The 16,787-nt window shown below is 38.1% G+C and overlaps 1 protein-coding gene across 1 annotated transcript; it reads right to left on the reverse strand.

The window, feature by feature from the left end:
* Positions 1–881: 881 nt before the first annotated feature.
* LOC145778521 (glycosaminoglycan xylosylkinase-like) lies at positions 882–16,444 on the reverse strand. Its single transcript, XM_082590021.1, has 8 exons — positions 16,353–16,444; positions 7,685–7,866; positions 6,464–6,660; positions 4,876–5,021; positions 3,293–3,516; positions 2,674–2,733; positions 2,134–2,268; positions 882–1,065 (listed from the first exon to the last, which is right to left on the reverse strand). Exons 1-8 carry the CDS (start codon positions 16,434–16,436, stop codon positions 978–980), a joined length of 1,116 nt encoding a protein of 371 aa, XP_082446147.1. The 5' UTR covers positions 16,437–16,444; the 3' UTR covers positions 882–977.
* Positions 16,445–16,787: the final 343 nt, after the last annotated feature.

Raw genomic sequence — 16,787 nt, forward strand, 5'->3', positions numbered from 1 at the left:
TAGGAGTAGGAGTTCGAAAGACGTTTTCTTACTGCATTCATTTTGTTAAGAGAACATGTTGTGACAACCATGAAAATCCAAGCGATTTGTAAAAATGATTCATTCACCTCTGTAAAACATAAACTTAGCAAAGGCGACAAAATACGAATAAAATTCATATACTGTATATATTGACCAACTTGTATATATATATTGTATATATTGTATATATATTATTGTATATTGTATATATTGTATATATATTGTATATATTGAATATATATTATTGTATATTGTATATATTGTATATATATTGTATATTGTATATATTGACCAACTTGCTATAGCATTTTTAAGCTTGACAGGCAGTGTTTGTTTTGCAACTGTGACAAAAGCGTGTATAAAAATGAAATCTTCGCCATTCAAGCTGTCGATAGTGTTGTTACGAACCAATGATACTAATATAACAATTAACGCGTGCACGAAAAGAAAACTGAAGCTTAACAGCTGCTAACCTTGTTGAAAGACTATCAACTAAGAATCCTATCAACCTTGTTGAAAGACTGATCGAAGCCAGCGGATGCCAAACGATTTGGCTACACTGGCGGCGGAGACAGTTACAATAATAATAATAAAGCCAAAACCTTTTGCGACATAATTCACCTAACACATTGAGATTTAATTTTCGGTTCTGGTCAAACGATAGCTGATAATTCAGTCAGAAAAGAAGTTGCAATTTTTAGATCGCTTCAACTTTGCTCGCTCGGTCATGTTGGCACGGTTACTGCGGTAAGGATGAAACATAAAGCAGGTATCTAGAACCGTCACGCGTTGCTAAATAAAATGAGGAAAAAAACGCGTTACATAAATATTTCAAATAGAAAATAAACTCTTTTTCGAAATGCACAAAATATGACCTTTTCCTTAACGATCAGATGGATTCGGACAGCCCAGAGAGGCGAGTCCAGGCAAAGTTTTATATAACTTCCTAGTCAGTGCTATAAACCTTTCCATTCATCAACAATCACGTTGTGATGCCCGTGCTCTTGAATGCAGCGTGTCACAGTGTCCACTAGAATTGGTAACCTGAAAAAGATTGAAACATGATCTTAAAATGTTTTTCTTGCAGCAGTACAACTTTTAAGAGTTATAAGCTTGATAAATACAGTATGCGTTAGCGGTCCATGTGTTGCGTTAAGGTGCTTTAAGTAAATCTGTTGAATAAGCAACTTATTTCGCTGACTACTGTTTTTCTTATGTAATCCGCTGATTAGAATAGGCGATTACTGATCCATAGATGAAATGATGGTGTCAAATTGTGTTAAATTCTTAAAGTGTTAAATTGAGCTACACTGCCAAAGTAGTAGATAGGAGCCAATTATTGATATTATCTATGAACACAAATTATGATAGACACGCAAAGCTTCTCTAATTTGGTGGACGAAATATGATAGAACTATTGATGTGGCTATGCAGTATGCATGGTCTATCTATCTGCCTCATGGCCTAAGCTGCATTCTAAGTACTCTTCTCGATGACACCAGACAAGTATTTTCAGTTGATTTCCAACCAATGATCGTCAGAGGGTCAGGGGGTCAGGTGGAGCCTTGTGGAGCACCACAGCTGATAAATATCTACACAACTGTGCTCACTGAAAAAGTTTATTAAATATCCTTCCACATAAAAGTATGAAAATTCGCAGAGCTTTTGTGTTCCGCAAAAGCACACTGAGACGTGAAGACGTCACATAAGCGTTTCACTAAAACTGAGTTACAAAACATGCAACAAAGTTGATCGATTAGTTTATGGGGATCTAGCGGTGGACCTATTCGAAACTTCCAGTATGCATTTGAGTTTTGAAAACTGAACTTTTGGTGTCAAACAATTATCGCACATCCTACTGACGCGCCAGTCAGCAAAGTTGTCCTTTTCATATCGTTGCAACGTCGTCAGACGAAATGATGTAAAAAGGGCAACTCTGGCAGGCTGGGCAGCGTTCTATAAGTTTCAAACGTAGAAAACAACGAATGTCCCACACAGCCACTCAGTCGTTTTTTGCATTGATTCAACATCTGTAGACGTTAAATGTAAAAAAAACTGATTTGCTGTCTGAGATAGCCTGTGCTGTTTGCTACAGCGCATTTCACTTTTTACCTCACGTCTATGGCATTAAGATGAGATGGGTGCAAGATGGGGGCGATGGGGTCATTTTCCATTGCGGCTTCAAGTAATTGGGTGAGTACCCCACCTTGCAACTTGCCCAGCTTCGTCCACGTGGAGTTTCGTAATCTAAAGTTTTCAATAAAAAGAAAGGGACTTTTGTCAGATCTGCTTGTTAAAAAATCAATAATATTCGGTTTGTTTTGATTTACAATTAAAGTTTTAAAAACATCTTGTAGTCTTAGAAGCAAAATAGTTGGAATGAATAGCAAATCAGAGCGAAATAAAAGAGCCCAAAGTGCAGAAAGTAAACTCATGCGCAGAAAACGTTTCACTAATTAAATAGTCTTCATTATCAGTGCTACAAATTAAAGCAGAAATTCTAAACTCCCGTAGTATTTTCCGACGCTGTTGCGTGTCAAAATTTTAAGAAAACTCAACTTTGCTCAGTAACTTAGTTTCATAAATAAACAGCACGGGCACTCATAAAATCGAAACTGTTGTGTTATTAACAATGTGTGGTAGAATACTCACAAGCAACATTGACGTAAGGGCGCCAAAATACTGGCCTCGTGCAAATCAGGGTTTCCAAAGCTGAAAATCAAAATATAATTGATGAGGAAATAACACATTGAATTGATATCAAGTTAAGATGTTGCATTGTCAGACCTAACCGCACTGCAATTGATCATGCATCGGACAAATACATTTCTTAAAGCACGCATAGCTAAGCATGGAAGCTAAGCTGGTTTGTAAAATAAAAATAAATAAAATATTAAATATATACAATAAAATATATACGAATATACAAATAATAATAATGGATTAATCCATCTCAATCTGATGAAGAGTTAAAAGAAAATTTTACATAACTAATGCAATTGCAAACAACCACTAAACCATATTTACAAGCACCACCATGTACCGCTTCTGGCCGCAGTGTAACTTAATAGTTCAACTTAGTTTCAGTAACTCAAATTCTGATAAATGCGATGTTAGCATTATTATTATCAATACAATTTTGAATCTGGCTTGTAGTGGTTGCTTTGCGTCAAAAAGCAATTGGCCACAAAACTGTCGTGTTATGAAATATGGGTCTGCCAAAAAAGGTTTGAAAACCACTGGAGATGACCACATACTTTTCTACACGTACCTTTTAGCATTGTCCATCATGAGAATCATAACATCAGGCCCATGATTTTTAAACGTTTCATAATGGTGGCGATCTGCATTCCCGATCAAATAGTCAAACACAGTGCCGTCAGTGATATCAAGCAACCTAGGTCCCTTGTTGTAAGGTGCTGTCTTCTTGACTACTGAGTTGCAATAACCTTCATCTTGTTCCCAACGGGCCGATTTCCCCTCTCTGTAAGTTCTCTGTCAATCAGCACCGAGAAAGATTAAGTGAAGGAAGGTATGCAAGGTAAATACAGTTCCTTTACGCAACGTACTTGAAAAACACTGCCCTTTATGGATCGTCCCTAAAAAGTTCGTAGTCTAAACTTGGACAGTGGGTTGATTAGGCACAATTTAACACTGGTGCAAACAAAGCCGTTAAATGACAAAATAGCGTTGGTTGGACCAAGTCGATAATTTGGTGGACGTTGAATACAGCTACGACTTTATGACAACAAGATGTAAAGTATTCAACTAGTCTAACAAGTACAAGCGATCAAGGTGGGTGAGCATTTTAATGCGAGATAAAATTTAACCAAATACTTCGGTGATTCAAGCAAACATATTTTATAGCCAACGGAGGAAACATTGCACACATTTTCAGGCGGTTATTATGATTAAGATGCTTGGCTCATTGTTTTCAAAAAATACAACCAGCAAAATTAAAAAAGGATATTTAAATCGTTAGAAATAAAAACGGACCGGGCGGACTCCTGGCTGATGCATGATTTTTCACAGAATACCTATCATATTACAACGAAAACCAGTTGAAACCAGCGAATCTCACAATATGGTGAAACAAAAAATAACTTGTGTGAAAACAAAGTTTTAGCTTGGCACAATGGCACAATTGGCACAAATGGCACAATTAAAACGCATTCAGAAAAGTCTGAACTTAATCATTGATCACGCATTCAAATTCAGTGATCCCTGACTAAATTGAAACAAACAAAAGAATTTCAACAATAACAATTTCAAACAATTTTAGGGAAACAACCTTTGTGGCATTTTAACATTAACCCTACAGCAAACAAAACTTTAACTCCAAAATTTAAAAAGAATTTATCAAAAACTTCTGTCCAATCCTTAACACAACACGTCAAATCATGTTTCTTGGTCAACATTTGCCCTGAATGGCAAAAGTAAATCCAAACAGACCTTTTGACAATATATTATTTACTTAATAAGTTTGCCATAACAAGGTTTTATAAAACATAAAGTAAGCCTTAAACTCTTTACAACCCTTACAACAACTGGACTAAAAAGTACATTGAGAAACGTGAACAAGAGCTTCACAAATCACACCAGAAGCCAACAGCCCAACACGTCGACTGTGCACAGAACAATGCAAGATGAAAAAAAAAACAATCAAAAGAGAGTATCAGAAGTTTTACAACACATTTCAAACACGTGACTGTCCTATGATCACTTAAATTGTAAACTCTCACACTGATACAATCGTTACTCAAGGTAACGTTACCGAGTGGCTAACGTCTTGTATGAAAACGTTTTCAGAGAATAGACGACAATGTAATGGTACCCATCAAAGATAGCACTAACCTGGTAGGGGTGGCGCTGTTTTTCAAACGTTGAAAAATTCTCAGGTAACCATAACGTCACAGCACCTTCCATGACGTCACCATCTGCGCAAGCCATTTCTTTTTCGTTACAATACAAGCAAACGCCAAAATAGCATGTGTTTCCATCTGCAAATGAAAATCAATTCATGTAAAATAAAAACATCTTTATTCTTGGCTTTAAAAATAAAAAGTGGCCGTTGTGTGAATGACACACACTTTTTGTGTCCGTTTTATTAGGCCCAGCCCACCACACAACGGGCCATTGGCAGCGACAACAAACATAAGTCTTTTTTAAAGTCACTAAATTTTCTAGCAAAAACAATCCGCACACAACATTATGATTTTATCTACATTGAAAAGTGAAAAAGTTATCGTTTCCAAAGTACGGTACAAAGATCGATGCATGGCTTTTGGGACACGCTGAAGCCATCACTGCGCTTGTAGTGATCACTTTATCATGGTAATTTGGTAATATTCGAGCTGTCCAAGTTCGCAGTATCTTTTTTACAGTATACACCCAGTGATGAAATGTAATGTTGAACGCCGTCGTGTCCACACCAACATAGCAAACAACCGATGGTGTTAGTTCAAAGCACGACAAACAAGTTGAGCCTTCTGGAATTCACTACAAATAAACTATCAAGCTATTTTGTTTGAAGTAAATTCCAATAAACGCCAAGAATTAACACTAGTTTTGTAATAGAGGCTTTTTCTGTTTTCTACAACAGAAACCAGGGTGGTATGCTAACTAGTGATGAATACATTAAAACACTTGGGATGTTTTCTGTCGGGATATACGCTTTAGATTAGAATTACTGCATTTAGTACACGTAAAGGATTTTTAAGAGCTCTACGTATACAATTAGAGCTGAAATCATTGTCATACTTAGTGATATCAAACATGGCACATGGTAATGAAAATGTTTTTTTATCAAAGGAATCCAATAAAAGCTTTTAAACCCTGGTGCTCTAAGAAATAAAAAAAAAAAACATACGAAAATAAATTTTAAACAAAAAAATTAGAAAAAGGGTTGGAGTGCAAGACATATGGCCAAATGATTCAGCGAAACAAAAGATGAAATTCGCTAAACAGAAAATCAACGAGCCAGCAACAGCAGATGGTTGTTAAAGGTATGTAGGAAAGAAAAAGAAGAAGCTTTCGGAAATGATGCACAGCAATGTCGTCGAGTATCGGAGAAACAAACAGAGCAGAAGATCGCGACTTGTGGAAACAGTTGACAGCCAATCTTTAGCTCGGAGATGGCACGTGATGATGACATATGCTTTTGATGAAATTTATTAAACTTGCTGAGGCTTTTTGTCACAATGTTGCTGTCACCAATTACCTGACTAAATCCAAGTTTTGACGGTAAGATCAAAACCGGAAAACGTAGAGAGATGACGAGAAAATGTTAGAAAAAGTATTTTGAAAAGATGGTCATTTATTACTGTATTGTTTGGATGCGAAACGTACATAAAACAAAAACGTACCGTGTGTAATGTGCATCCAATGAAGGTTACCTTAGCTAGATAAAAAGAATCTACCCTGATTAAAGTAGCTTGGTTACCCTTTTCTCTGAACGTCTTTAACAATCTTTCTGTTGCTACTGGAATAACATCCTGCTTTAGATTAATAGTCCGCCCTACGACCAAAGGAGATCGTCGAAAATCTAAAATTCTATCAAGATGGAACGAAGCTATTTCAGCGTTGTGCCTGTCGTAGCCGTCGTATGCTTTGCCAACTATAACATGATCTCTTGAATACCTGGAAACAATCACAATAAATACATTTGAAAATTGTCTAAAAACAAACTTTTATTTCGGTAGCAGCTGAACACTATTTACTGAAGCTGTGATGTGAACTGCATGTGTGAGAAAAAATTTATCACACGAACATTCAGGAAAAACCAAGACATAAGGCTGATGTGAAGAAACGCAACACCTTGCTTGTGTAGTTGCTTACATTCTATTGATTAAAGAAAAATGGTACTAATTAAAGAGTTATATTTCCAAAAGAAATGAAGCAAAATAAAATGTGCGCCTATATAGATATATGGAATGTCTCAAATAAGCGACAAAGCAACTCAGTGGCACTAAAAAATTAAAAAACCTCATGAGCTTCTTAGTGAAACAGCATTATTGCAGGACTGACTGCTGATAATGTGGGAATGTGATCGTGAATTGGCATGGTTATCAAAACACTACATCCATTTCCATGCACATATCTTGGAGCAGAAGGCTCAGCGGACATGATTTATTTAAATAGAATAAGGAGAAATGCATCCGATACCCATGATGCTCTTCGAATCATTTTATCTACCATGAAAGCGCAGTTGGGTAAGCAGTCCCATACTTACGATATACGAAGCAGTCCCATACTTCACAGCACAGGATTTGTATCCAAGTGTTTGTGGAATTGTGTATTTATGATAAAAAGGTGGATTTGCCATTGTTTGTTTTTCTTTAAAATATTTTTCTGGTAGCCAAATGACGGAATATGCGCAATAGGGAAATTGTGTTAAACTTTTTTGAGTATCGCAGTACAGAAATATAGCATAAATATAAAAGAAGTGCTCAATGCTAAGCAAAAAGCCAAGCAGAGAGAATTACATCAAACATAGTTATTAATCTCTAAAACCTTTACAGCATGTTTCACTCTAAAGGGGGATCATCAGAAGGTCTTTATTCAAACAGACTTATAATTCTATTCAACACTTACATTACCGCTTGTAAATATGAAAGATGCATGTTCTACTGTTTTCAGAAACACACAATAATGATGTTTTTACCTCTTTTGCTTGAAAACAATCCTCTGCCCTCCTTCTAATACAAGCAAAAGTTTAATCTGTGTTCCTTTTGGTAATGCATCTGCTTGAATTATTTTGGCAGTGGACATAACTTTTAAGATAGCTGCCATCTCTGGATGAGAATGAGGATAGATTTGTCGAGGCTCAACCCACCGGCTGGCAATCTGCCACAAAAAATGTTGTATTTAAATGTACTGTCAGCAAGAATCTAGCTAGAAAAGAGTATATTTTTAGATCTCATTGTATAGCAAACATGTATTTAGGGTGGTTCAAAAAAAGTGATATTTTGAAATTTTAAAGTCTCACCCTTTCAAAAGTTTCCATTTACTACAAAAACACCTTGTGTAAAATGTTTTTGAAAAATATTAATGTTTAGAGGTAGCTCAAGGCTTTCGAAATTTGGGGGTATTTGACGAAATGGGTCAAACTATAAATAGATGTATTTCGTAAACTCTTAAAGCAAACATACATCTGTTTGGGTTCATTTTCATCAGGTTGGAGAGTACTATAACTTGGTAAAGTCAAACAATGCTTAATATGTACTTTTGGAATATTGCGATTTTAAAAATTTTGCGTGTTTTTCCGAAATAAGCAGGGCTTGAAATATCCGGCAGACATGTCCGACTCAAATCGTACAAACGTATGCTAGAGGTAATGTTCTGCTCAGACATTTATGTCCGCCCGCTATCACCTTTTATATTTTATTTTTTATTTTCTGAGAAGTATAATTGACGTGCTCGAGTTTGACACTGTTTTATAGCGAGCAATTCAAACAAATTCGAAAAACAGCACAAGCAGATGTTGCGATCAATGCCTTAAAGGAATGGGGTATTGATGAGAGTGTTTGAGCATTGCGTTTTGACACAAGTGCTAACACAGGTAGACTTGGGAGAGCATGTGTTCTAATTGAACAAGAACTTGGTACCGATCTTCTGCTTCTTGTGTGTTGTCACCACATTATGGAAATTGTGATTGGAGCAGTGTTCATGACCTGCACGAGATCTATTTCTGGACCAGAGGTCATAATTTTCAAACGATTCCAGGCTCATTGGGAATATCCACAGATGAATATGTCAGTGAATCCCTTTCCGACGTCAAGGATGGTATCCTGAGTTTCGTTAAGAGTCAGCTAGCCGAAAATCACACAAGAGATGATCACCTAGAAATGTTGAAATTGTCTGATCTTTCTTGGTGGAGTTACTGGCAACGAAGTTAAGTTCATGGCCCCAGGACCCATGTACTATGCCCGACGCCCATAGCATAAAGGTGTGGCTGTTCAGAAGCCAGTCTCAGCTTACTACCAAAGAACAGAAAGGGATATGAGATAGTACCGTCTTTACCATTCAGGTTTATCTCAAAGCCTGGATGACAGCTCCTCTCGCAGCCTGTGCCCCCAACTATGACCTCCTGCTCTTGCAGTCCCTGGTACTGCACAAACGCATTAACCCAATCATTTCTAAAGCAGCAGCAGTACAGCTCGTTGGCCACCTGTATTTATCAGAAGAGTTAATTGGACTGGCCTTATTCAACAAGAACGTGCCTGCAGCAGTGAAACGAAAAATGGTTCTCGCATTGGATAATGAGAGACATACAGATCCTTCGAAGCGAATTCATGTGAATCTATAAAAAAATCAAGGAAGTTGTTTGGACGACGTTGTCACACAAAGATTCCAAATGCTTTTTGAAAGAATGTCAGTGAAAGAACCTTCCTGATGGTTTTCTAAAAGCAGATCCAGAGACATGAAAAGTGCGAAAAGATTTCAAGCAGCGTGTGACATTGTGCAGGGCTGCAGGCCATAAAAGTTGTCAACGACCACGCAGAACAAGGAGTAGCTCTAATTCAGGAGTTTAATGGCCTATTAACAAGTGATTAGGAACAATTTCAGTACCGGTACCTGTTACAGGTTGTGCAGTTGTGCACGAACACAGAAAAGCTTTGCCTGATTGCAACAAAAAGACATTCACTGGGAAAGTCTCAATGGGTCATGGCTATCAATCGTTTGGAACTTGACTTTGTATATTCAAATGTGCATTGTGCTGTGTATCACATACATGAATTGCAACAATTCCAGATTTTACTGAAATTTCAATGTGTTTCAGCTACCACTAAATGTTTTAAAAAAACGTATAAAACTTTACATTAAGTGTTTTTGTATTCATTTTGTAAATTTTTTAAAATTGCAATATTCCAAAAGTACATATTAAGCATTGTTTGACTTTACCAAGTTCGTTTCGTTTTTCATATCTTTATCCTGCATTGCGGGAAAGCGGACTTGAGCGCTATGCATCGGTATACGCCTTCCGACGTACACCTGACCCACGCTGCAGCCAACGGCAATGTCTGTTTCCGGTTGTCTACTCTACTTATGACTTAAATTTGGTACTACCCATTACTCGAAATCGATCACTGGGTAGAGGCAAGTTATAGTATTCTCCAACCTGATGAAAATGAACCCAAACAGATGTATGTTTGCTTTAAGGGTTTATGAAATAAATTTATTCATAGTTTGACCCATTTTGTCAAATACCCCCAAATTTCGAAAGCCTTGAGCTACCTCTAAACATTAATATTTTTCAAATTTTTTTTACACAAGGTGGTTTTGTAGTAAATGGAAACTTTTGAAAGGGTGAGACTTTAAAGTTTCACTTTTTTTGAACCACTCTAATGTATGTATACAGTTGCATTATATAAAAACTTAAACAGAATTATTATTTTAAGGAATAATGTAACTTCTTGTGCACAATTACATAAAAGTAAAATTACCATTAAATTTATCTTAAGACTAGTGACATTTCACCATTTTTGTGGCAAAATAATGAGCGTTTTTATTTAAAGGCATACGGTACTAAATAAAATTTTCAAACAAGAATTAAGCATTAAAATGCGTAAACTGAACAGTCAAGAATACATTTAAAAAAAAATTAACGAAAAAAAATTGTTTTCAATGGCGCTGGCAAGGCCCAAAGTCCATTGATTCATTTATTTTCATTTTTTTTCAAAATGACCAAAAAGTGCAAACACTGCTCGAGAATACGTCACAAGAGACAGCAATTACAAAAGCCACGTTACAACATCTGATGTTTTAACATCAGATCTGAGGTTTTGAGCAAACTGTCTGATGTTTTGACGTTGAAATCTGATGTTTTGATGTACATACATACATAGCCTACAGTTAAATCGCCAGCAGTAACAACTGTTGCGTGATCAGCTGATTGCTCGTCTTTTGTGATGTAGACTGTACAGTCGCACGCTTTGCTGCTCAGGCGGCAAGGCCCATTCTGGTTTTGAAAGCTCTGACAAAAGTACGCACGAAATGCTGATCAGACCGCAATGGGGCAAAATTTTATTGAAATTCGTTTTATGGTAGCAAGTTAAACACAAAGAACGTGGAAAATCGCCAAATCAGGTTTTCCTTTAGTATCCCTTAAAAATGCTTACAGCTTATTTGAGGAACAAGCATAGCTTACAAGCAATGTTCTATGCAAACTATATGTATATTATTTTACATGACTGCAATGTTATCTCGAGTTTGACAAAACCATGACAGGCTACATTGCTTTAATTCAGGCCTGCATCAGTAGATTAATCTAGATTATATCTGGATTACTCTAGGTAAAGAACAAGAAACACATTTCTGTTGGCATTTTCCGGTACACGACATTTGAGCGAGCCCATCTGGGCGAAACCCTCTTGGGCGACGGTAGCGAAAGTTTTGCCGTTCGAAACGGTGGTGACCTATATAACTTATCTACTTGCTTTGCGGCGTCACGGTTTATCATGAAGATTAATAGAAACCCTTTAGAAAAGAGACAAACGAAGACCTTCCAAGAGGAATGGCCAAAAAGTGGTTGACGTCAGTTATAAACGCTCCCTAACCGTTATCGAAACTTGTCAGTCGCAATACCGATGCTAATGGTGCATTCTGATAAACTATTTTTCGGTATAAGGGACAGACAGCAGAATTATCCGGTAACCACTGCAAAGTTCTGATTCCGTGTGACTTCAAGTCTTAAAATGTAATGACTGTCAGTCACAGTGTGTTCTGTAAACGGCTGATGCGCCAAGTTTCGATAACGGTTAGGGAGCGTTCATCACTGACGTCAACCACTTTTTAGCCATTCCTCTTGGGAGGTCTTCGTTTTTCTCTTTTCTGAGAAGTTTCTCTTAAGCTTCACAATAAACCGTCACGCCGCAAAGCAACTGGATACACATTGGACTATTTCAAACAAAAGAGTTCCCAATTTAAACAGTCATTACATGTGATACCACAATGATACATGCATACCAATGTCATACATGACAACTAATGATACCTAGATAACGACAACACAAACTAAGGATGGGTATTGGGTAACCTACGGCCCGCAAGACGGACCTGGCCAGCGTGCAGCTTTTGTGTGGCCCGTGACAACATTCACAACTGTTCCAATTCTATCCATCTCGTGACCCGTGACCATATTAAAATTTGGTGTTTTGTCCTGGTCGGCTGGATGATGCAATTTATATTGTATTGGCCTATTCACAATTACCTGCGCTTTTGTCCTAGTTTATGTTTCTGCTGTGTTGCTATACTATGTAGTCTAATTCGTTCAGCAAAAGCAAGTTTAAGTTGACTTAGATTAAAGACGACAGAAACGCACTTGTGACATTCTTTGACAATACTTAAATACACGTGTCACACACGTCTGATATGAGAATAGGTTTTATTTTGAACAAACACGAGTTCAAATACTTGAAGTTCGCCTACTCTTATGCAACTGCATGAGCATCGTTGCGGCCTGTCTCCGCATTAGCATTACTGGTAGTTGATTTGGCCTGAGCATGTAAAAAGGTTGCCCACCCCTGATATAAAGTAAAGGTAGTCCCATACTCGGTTCTGAGCTTTGGGAAAGTTCTCTTTTGGGGAAAACTCTTTGAGCTTTGGTGAACTCAGTTCTGAGCATTGGCGGTGGGATGGTGCAACAGATAAGGCGTTGGCTTTCCAATGATGCCAACCTGGCTCGACTCCCGGCTTCAGCTGGTTGTTGAAAAACACCGCTCACCTCTACCCATAGTGTAATAAATTGGGAAGGCATAGTTGATGGAATGGCGGACGAAAGAAAGGAACATGCCAGTGGCCAATTTCAACAAGGCAATGTTAATGGAACACTGCTAGGAGATAGTGGTTACGCTTACCGAAGTTATTTACTGACTCCCCTGCAAAACCCATTAGGTGCAGCACAAGTGCGCTATAATAGAAGCCATATCAAGACACGAGGAGTTGTGGAAAGAGCTTTCGGTGTTCTTAAACAAAGATGCTGCATGAGAACGCCGCTGCGGACCAAGTTAGAAAATAAATTGGCTATCATTGTGGCAGTGGCCTGTCTGCACAATGTTGCTATCTCTCACAAAGCATTCATATTATTAGCCTACAGTTGTATGTATTCCACTTGTAACTCAAATAAATCTGGTCAAAATTTTCTCTTTAACCTGGTCGAATGAAAAGCTGCTAGTAAGCTTCAGCATTTCCAGAAAGGCCTACAGTTCTACAGACGGAGAACGCACATTTTAGCAAGCTTCAAAAACTGCCCTGCACGATGGACTGATTATGCTGCGTGGTCGATCCATTGTTTGCCCAAGCATCGATCTTGTTTAGTAACTCGTTAGATTTAAAAGTTGTATTCTCGAGAGTTGCATGAATTCACGAAATGAATACCGAACATATTCTAGAGGTACCGAACACACAACTTCACCGGAATCCTTTGAAATCCAGTTTGCAAAAATGCTGAAGTCATGATTCGCCGCTGTTAAGTCGACATTTTTGGCGACTTAAATTGGTAGCTCAAAACCTGGAATAAAACGAGTTTTAAGCTAGGCTTAAAGTAAGAATAGTTTCTGCAGCGCAAAACTCGGCTCAAGCCACTATCTAAGCCAAGCCTTAAAGCAGCCGGCGGCCATCGTGGCCATGGCCGCTAGGTAGTGCTTGAATGACCGCCTGTGCTACCTCCTCCGTCGGCCAAGTTTGGCCGCTGGTTTCTTCTAGCCAATTATTTAATTTCGCAATAGAATGATCGTGGATTAAATGTCGAAAATATCTAGTATCAAAGAGTGACGCAGAATTAGGTCAGCGCATCATAGTCACTACTGTTGTATTGAATATATCCAGCTGTCATCACCAGCGCTGTAAGTCTTGGTGGCAATTCCGGCGTTTATTTTAACGAAGTGTTAATCCGAAGTGCTAATTTACATCGGCTGGCAATATTGTCGTTTTTATGTCGATTCAATGTTGCCGGACATTGAATCGGTGTTAAAAAGGAGAACTAGATTAGTTGACATCCGTGGGTAAAACACGTGTCTTCATAGTTGAGAACGCTGTGGGTTAGTGACTTCACACCCTCAATGGTGACATCATAACGGAATAAATGGTCAGGTTTTATGAAAGGCGGTATGCAGTTGAAACAATTTACTGAGCTGCGAGCAGTTAAAACAATTTAAGGTCGTTAGATGGTCCCGCAATACCGGATTACAATCCCGATAAAGCCTTTAATGCGTAGTACAACAAGTTTATTGCAGGACGTTGCCCAGACTTCAACAACGCTAAGTGATCATTTTAACATTGTTGCAAGTTTAATGCTATTTACTTGTGCTTTGGTTATTGTATTTTGGCCTCCAAGCACGCAGATTCGGCCGCCGAGAAGGAGCTCTCGGTAGGCCACGATGGCTGCCGGAAAAAAACACGAGTTTTAAGGCCTGCTAAGCCCGGCTTGCTTAAAACTAGTTTTGAGCTACCTTTCTGCATTCGACCCTTAGACTCTAAAACAAAGAAATTGGCAAACTTTTCTGGTTTGTTAAACATTACAGTGCTTCAAGCTGGGTTTCGGCACGGAAAATCCACTGTAGATCAGGTCACACTCTTAACCCAAGACATCGAGGATTGCTTTGAGGCAAAAAAGAAGGCCGGCGCTGTCTTTCTAGATCTTACAGCTGCCTATGACACGAGTCTGCTACTATTCGGTGAGTCCGATTTGGTGAGTCCGATTCGGTGAGAGCCTTTTTCGGTGAGAGCCCTATTCGGTGATTTTTTTTGTGAAAATTATTGGGTACCATAGCCTAATTAAAACCCCTAACCCCAAACCTCCCAAAAAACCCCCAACCCCCAAAAACCCCCAAAACCCAAAAACAAATGTAAAATTATTGAAGTTTGGAGGGTGCAAAGATGAAGCCCGAACCATCTTTACACCCTCCAAACTTCAATAATTTCACATTTGTTTGGTGTCAGTCTCATGGTGGTTAATTATCAACTAGTATAGATTAAGGATATGCAAAATGGTAGTTCTGTGACTATTGGTTTGGGAGATAGCGGACATCAAAAATTGATAAAAAATTTTCATATGTAAAAAAATTCAATTTTTGAAAAGTTCTATATCTAAAACTAATTTGAAATTAGCAATTTTGGTGGTAGATATGAAAACTAGGGCTGCTTCTTAATAAGAATACCAAATTTCAGCTTTGTAAATGCTTTAGATTAAAAGTTATGAAAACCCAAACATGGAGGAAAATGTACAATTGTACATGCGAACACATTTTGAGGGACCTTGGTGACTTTGAAGGGCTGTAATTTCTAAACGTCTTGAGATAATGAGCTTAAATTTTTTTGTGTTCATTATACATCAATATGAAACTTTAGTGTGAATTTCAAGAAAATCTAAGAGGATCGAGCTTGCACACCCTGTTGAGTTGACAGGGAATGACCCATTTGTGTATTATGTGCAGCTTTCAAAGTCGGTAGCAACCTTAAAAATGCTTTCAATTGCTCTAAAAATTTGACAGGATTATTTTTTTAGGTATTGACACGATACAAGAGGGTGCCCCATTGAATTAAAAAAAATTTCAATTTATGAATCACCCTACTCGTCGCCCACTTGTCTCGTCGCCCACCTGGTCTCGCCCAAGTGGGTATCTCCCACTTTGTCTCGCCCAGTTGTCGTGTACCGTGGGGAATGGCCTCTTCCTCCTCCTGTGAATGTGGTGCCGAGGAACAGACCACAGACCACATCATCAATGACTGTTCCATCTTCAAGCCACCTAACAGAGTGGAACGTCTGCGTGTCATGAATGATGAAACCAAAGACTGGCTGCTCTCTAGTAGCCTTCCAGTGTAGTCCGGGAACATCGTGAATTTGGGGTGGTAAAAGCATAGACCCTCGGCCCCAGACGCTCACACGACGACGACGACAGTGCTTCATTTCATTTTAAATGTATAATTGCACAATGCACAATTGAGCTAAGTTTGATCGCTGCAAGTACACAGCAGTACAATCATACAAATGTAAGTACAGTAGTAGTAGTAGCTCAATCTGCATACAAAAGTGCCAGAGTACGCTTTAAAATGTACAGCACGAAAACAGATTCAGCACAATTTGAGTAAATTATACCGGTATATGCCATACGGTACTCTTTTCTCGCTAGTAGACAGTAGTACAATCGTACAAATGTAAGTACAGTAATAGTAGCTCAACCTGCATAAAAAAAGTGCCAGAGTACGCTTTAAAAGTCTAAAACTTTAAAATGTACAGCACGAAAACAGATTCAGTATAGACATAGACAATTTGATTTTAAACTATACCGGTACAGTAGACACTACCCATTATATAACTCTTTCTTGCTTACTTCAAATGTACTTGTAATGTCATTGATTTGAGCTTCTTGCATATCCAATAACAGACGAGTCATCTCTGATGATACAAATGCCATTGCTTCTTTTTCAGCTTTCTCTTTGTCCAATCCAATATGTTTTGATAAATCACGATGGACATCAGGTCTAGTTAAAAAAATATGTTCTAATAAAATAGTTAAACACTTCTCATTTTTAAAAAAACCAATAGACCAAATTTTTAAGCAGGCAATAATACTCTGTCTGACCATGCTACGACTAAAAGATAAGGATTAGGCGGACCATTAAAACCTTTTTTTAATTTCTTCTGGTGCCAAATGTTTATAGTGGCCATTTGGCCAATTTGAAGTGTCAAATACAAGATACCTCGGAATGGCCCGTTTCGGTGAGTCCGATTCGGTTAGTCCGATTCGGTGAGTCCGATCCCTTAA

The sequence above is a fragment of the Aplidium turbinatum genome, chromosome 1 (genome assembly GCF_918807975.1).
Source record: "Aplidium turbinatum chromosome 1, kaAplTurb1.1, whole genome shotgun sequence".
NCBI lineage: Eukaryota > Metazoa > Chordata > Ascidiacea > Aplousobranchia > Polyclinidae > Aplidium > Aplidium turbinatum.

What these genes read in the sequence shown, in the direction of transcription:
- LOC145778521 (XM_082590021.1), bottom strand. Translation starts at nt 16,436, where the DNA reads ATGGCATTTGTATCATCAGAGATGACTCGTCTGTTATTGGATATGCAA. An exon ending in ATTGTTTTCAAGCAAAAGAG is followed by an intron (nt 6,661 to 7,684) that starts GTAAAAACATCA and finishes GATTGTTTCCAG; the next exon opens with GTATTCAAGAGATCATGTTA. An exon ending in AACAGCGCCACCCCTACCAG is followed by an intron (nt 3,517 to 4,875) that starts GTTAGTGCTATC and finishes GCTGATTGACAG; the next exon opens with AGAACTTACAGAGAGGGGAA.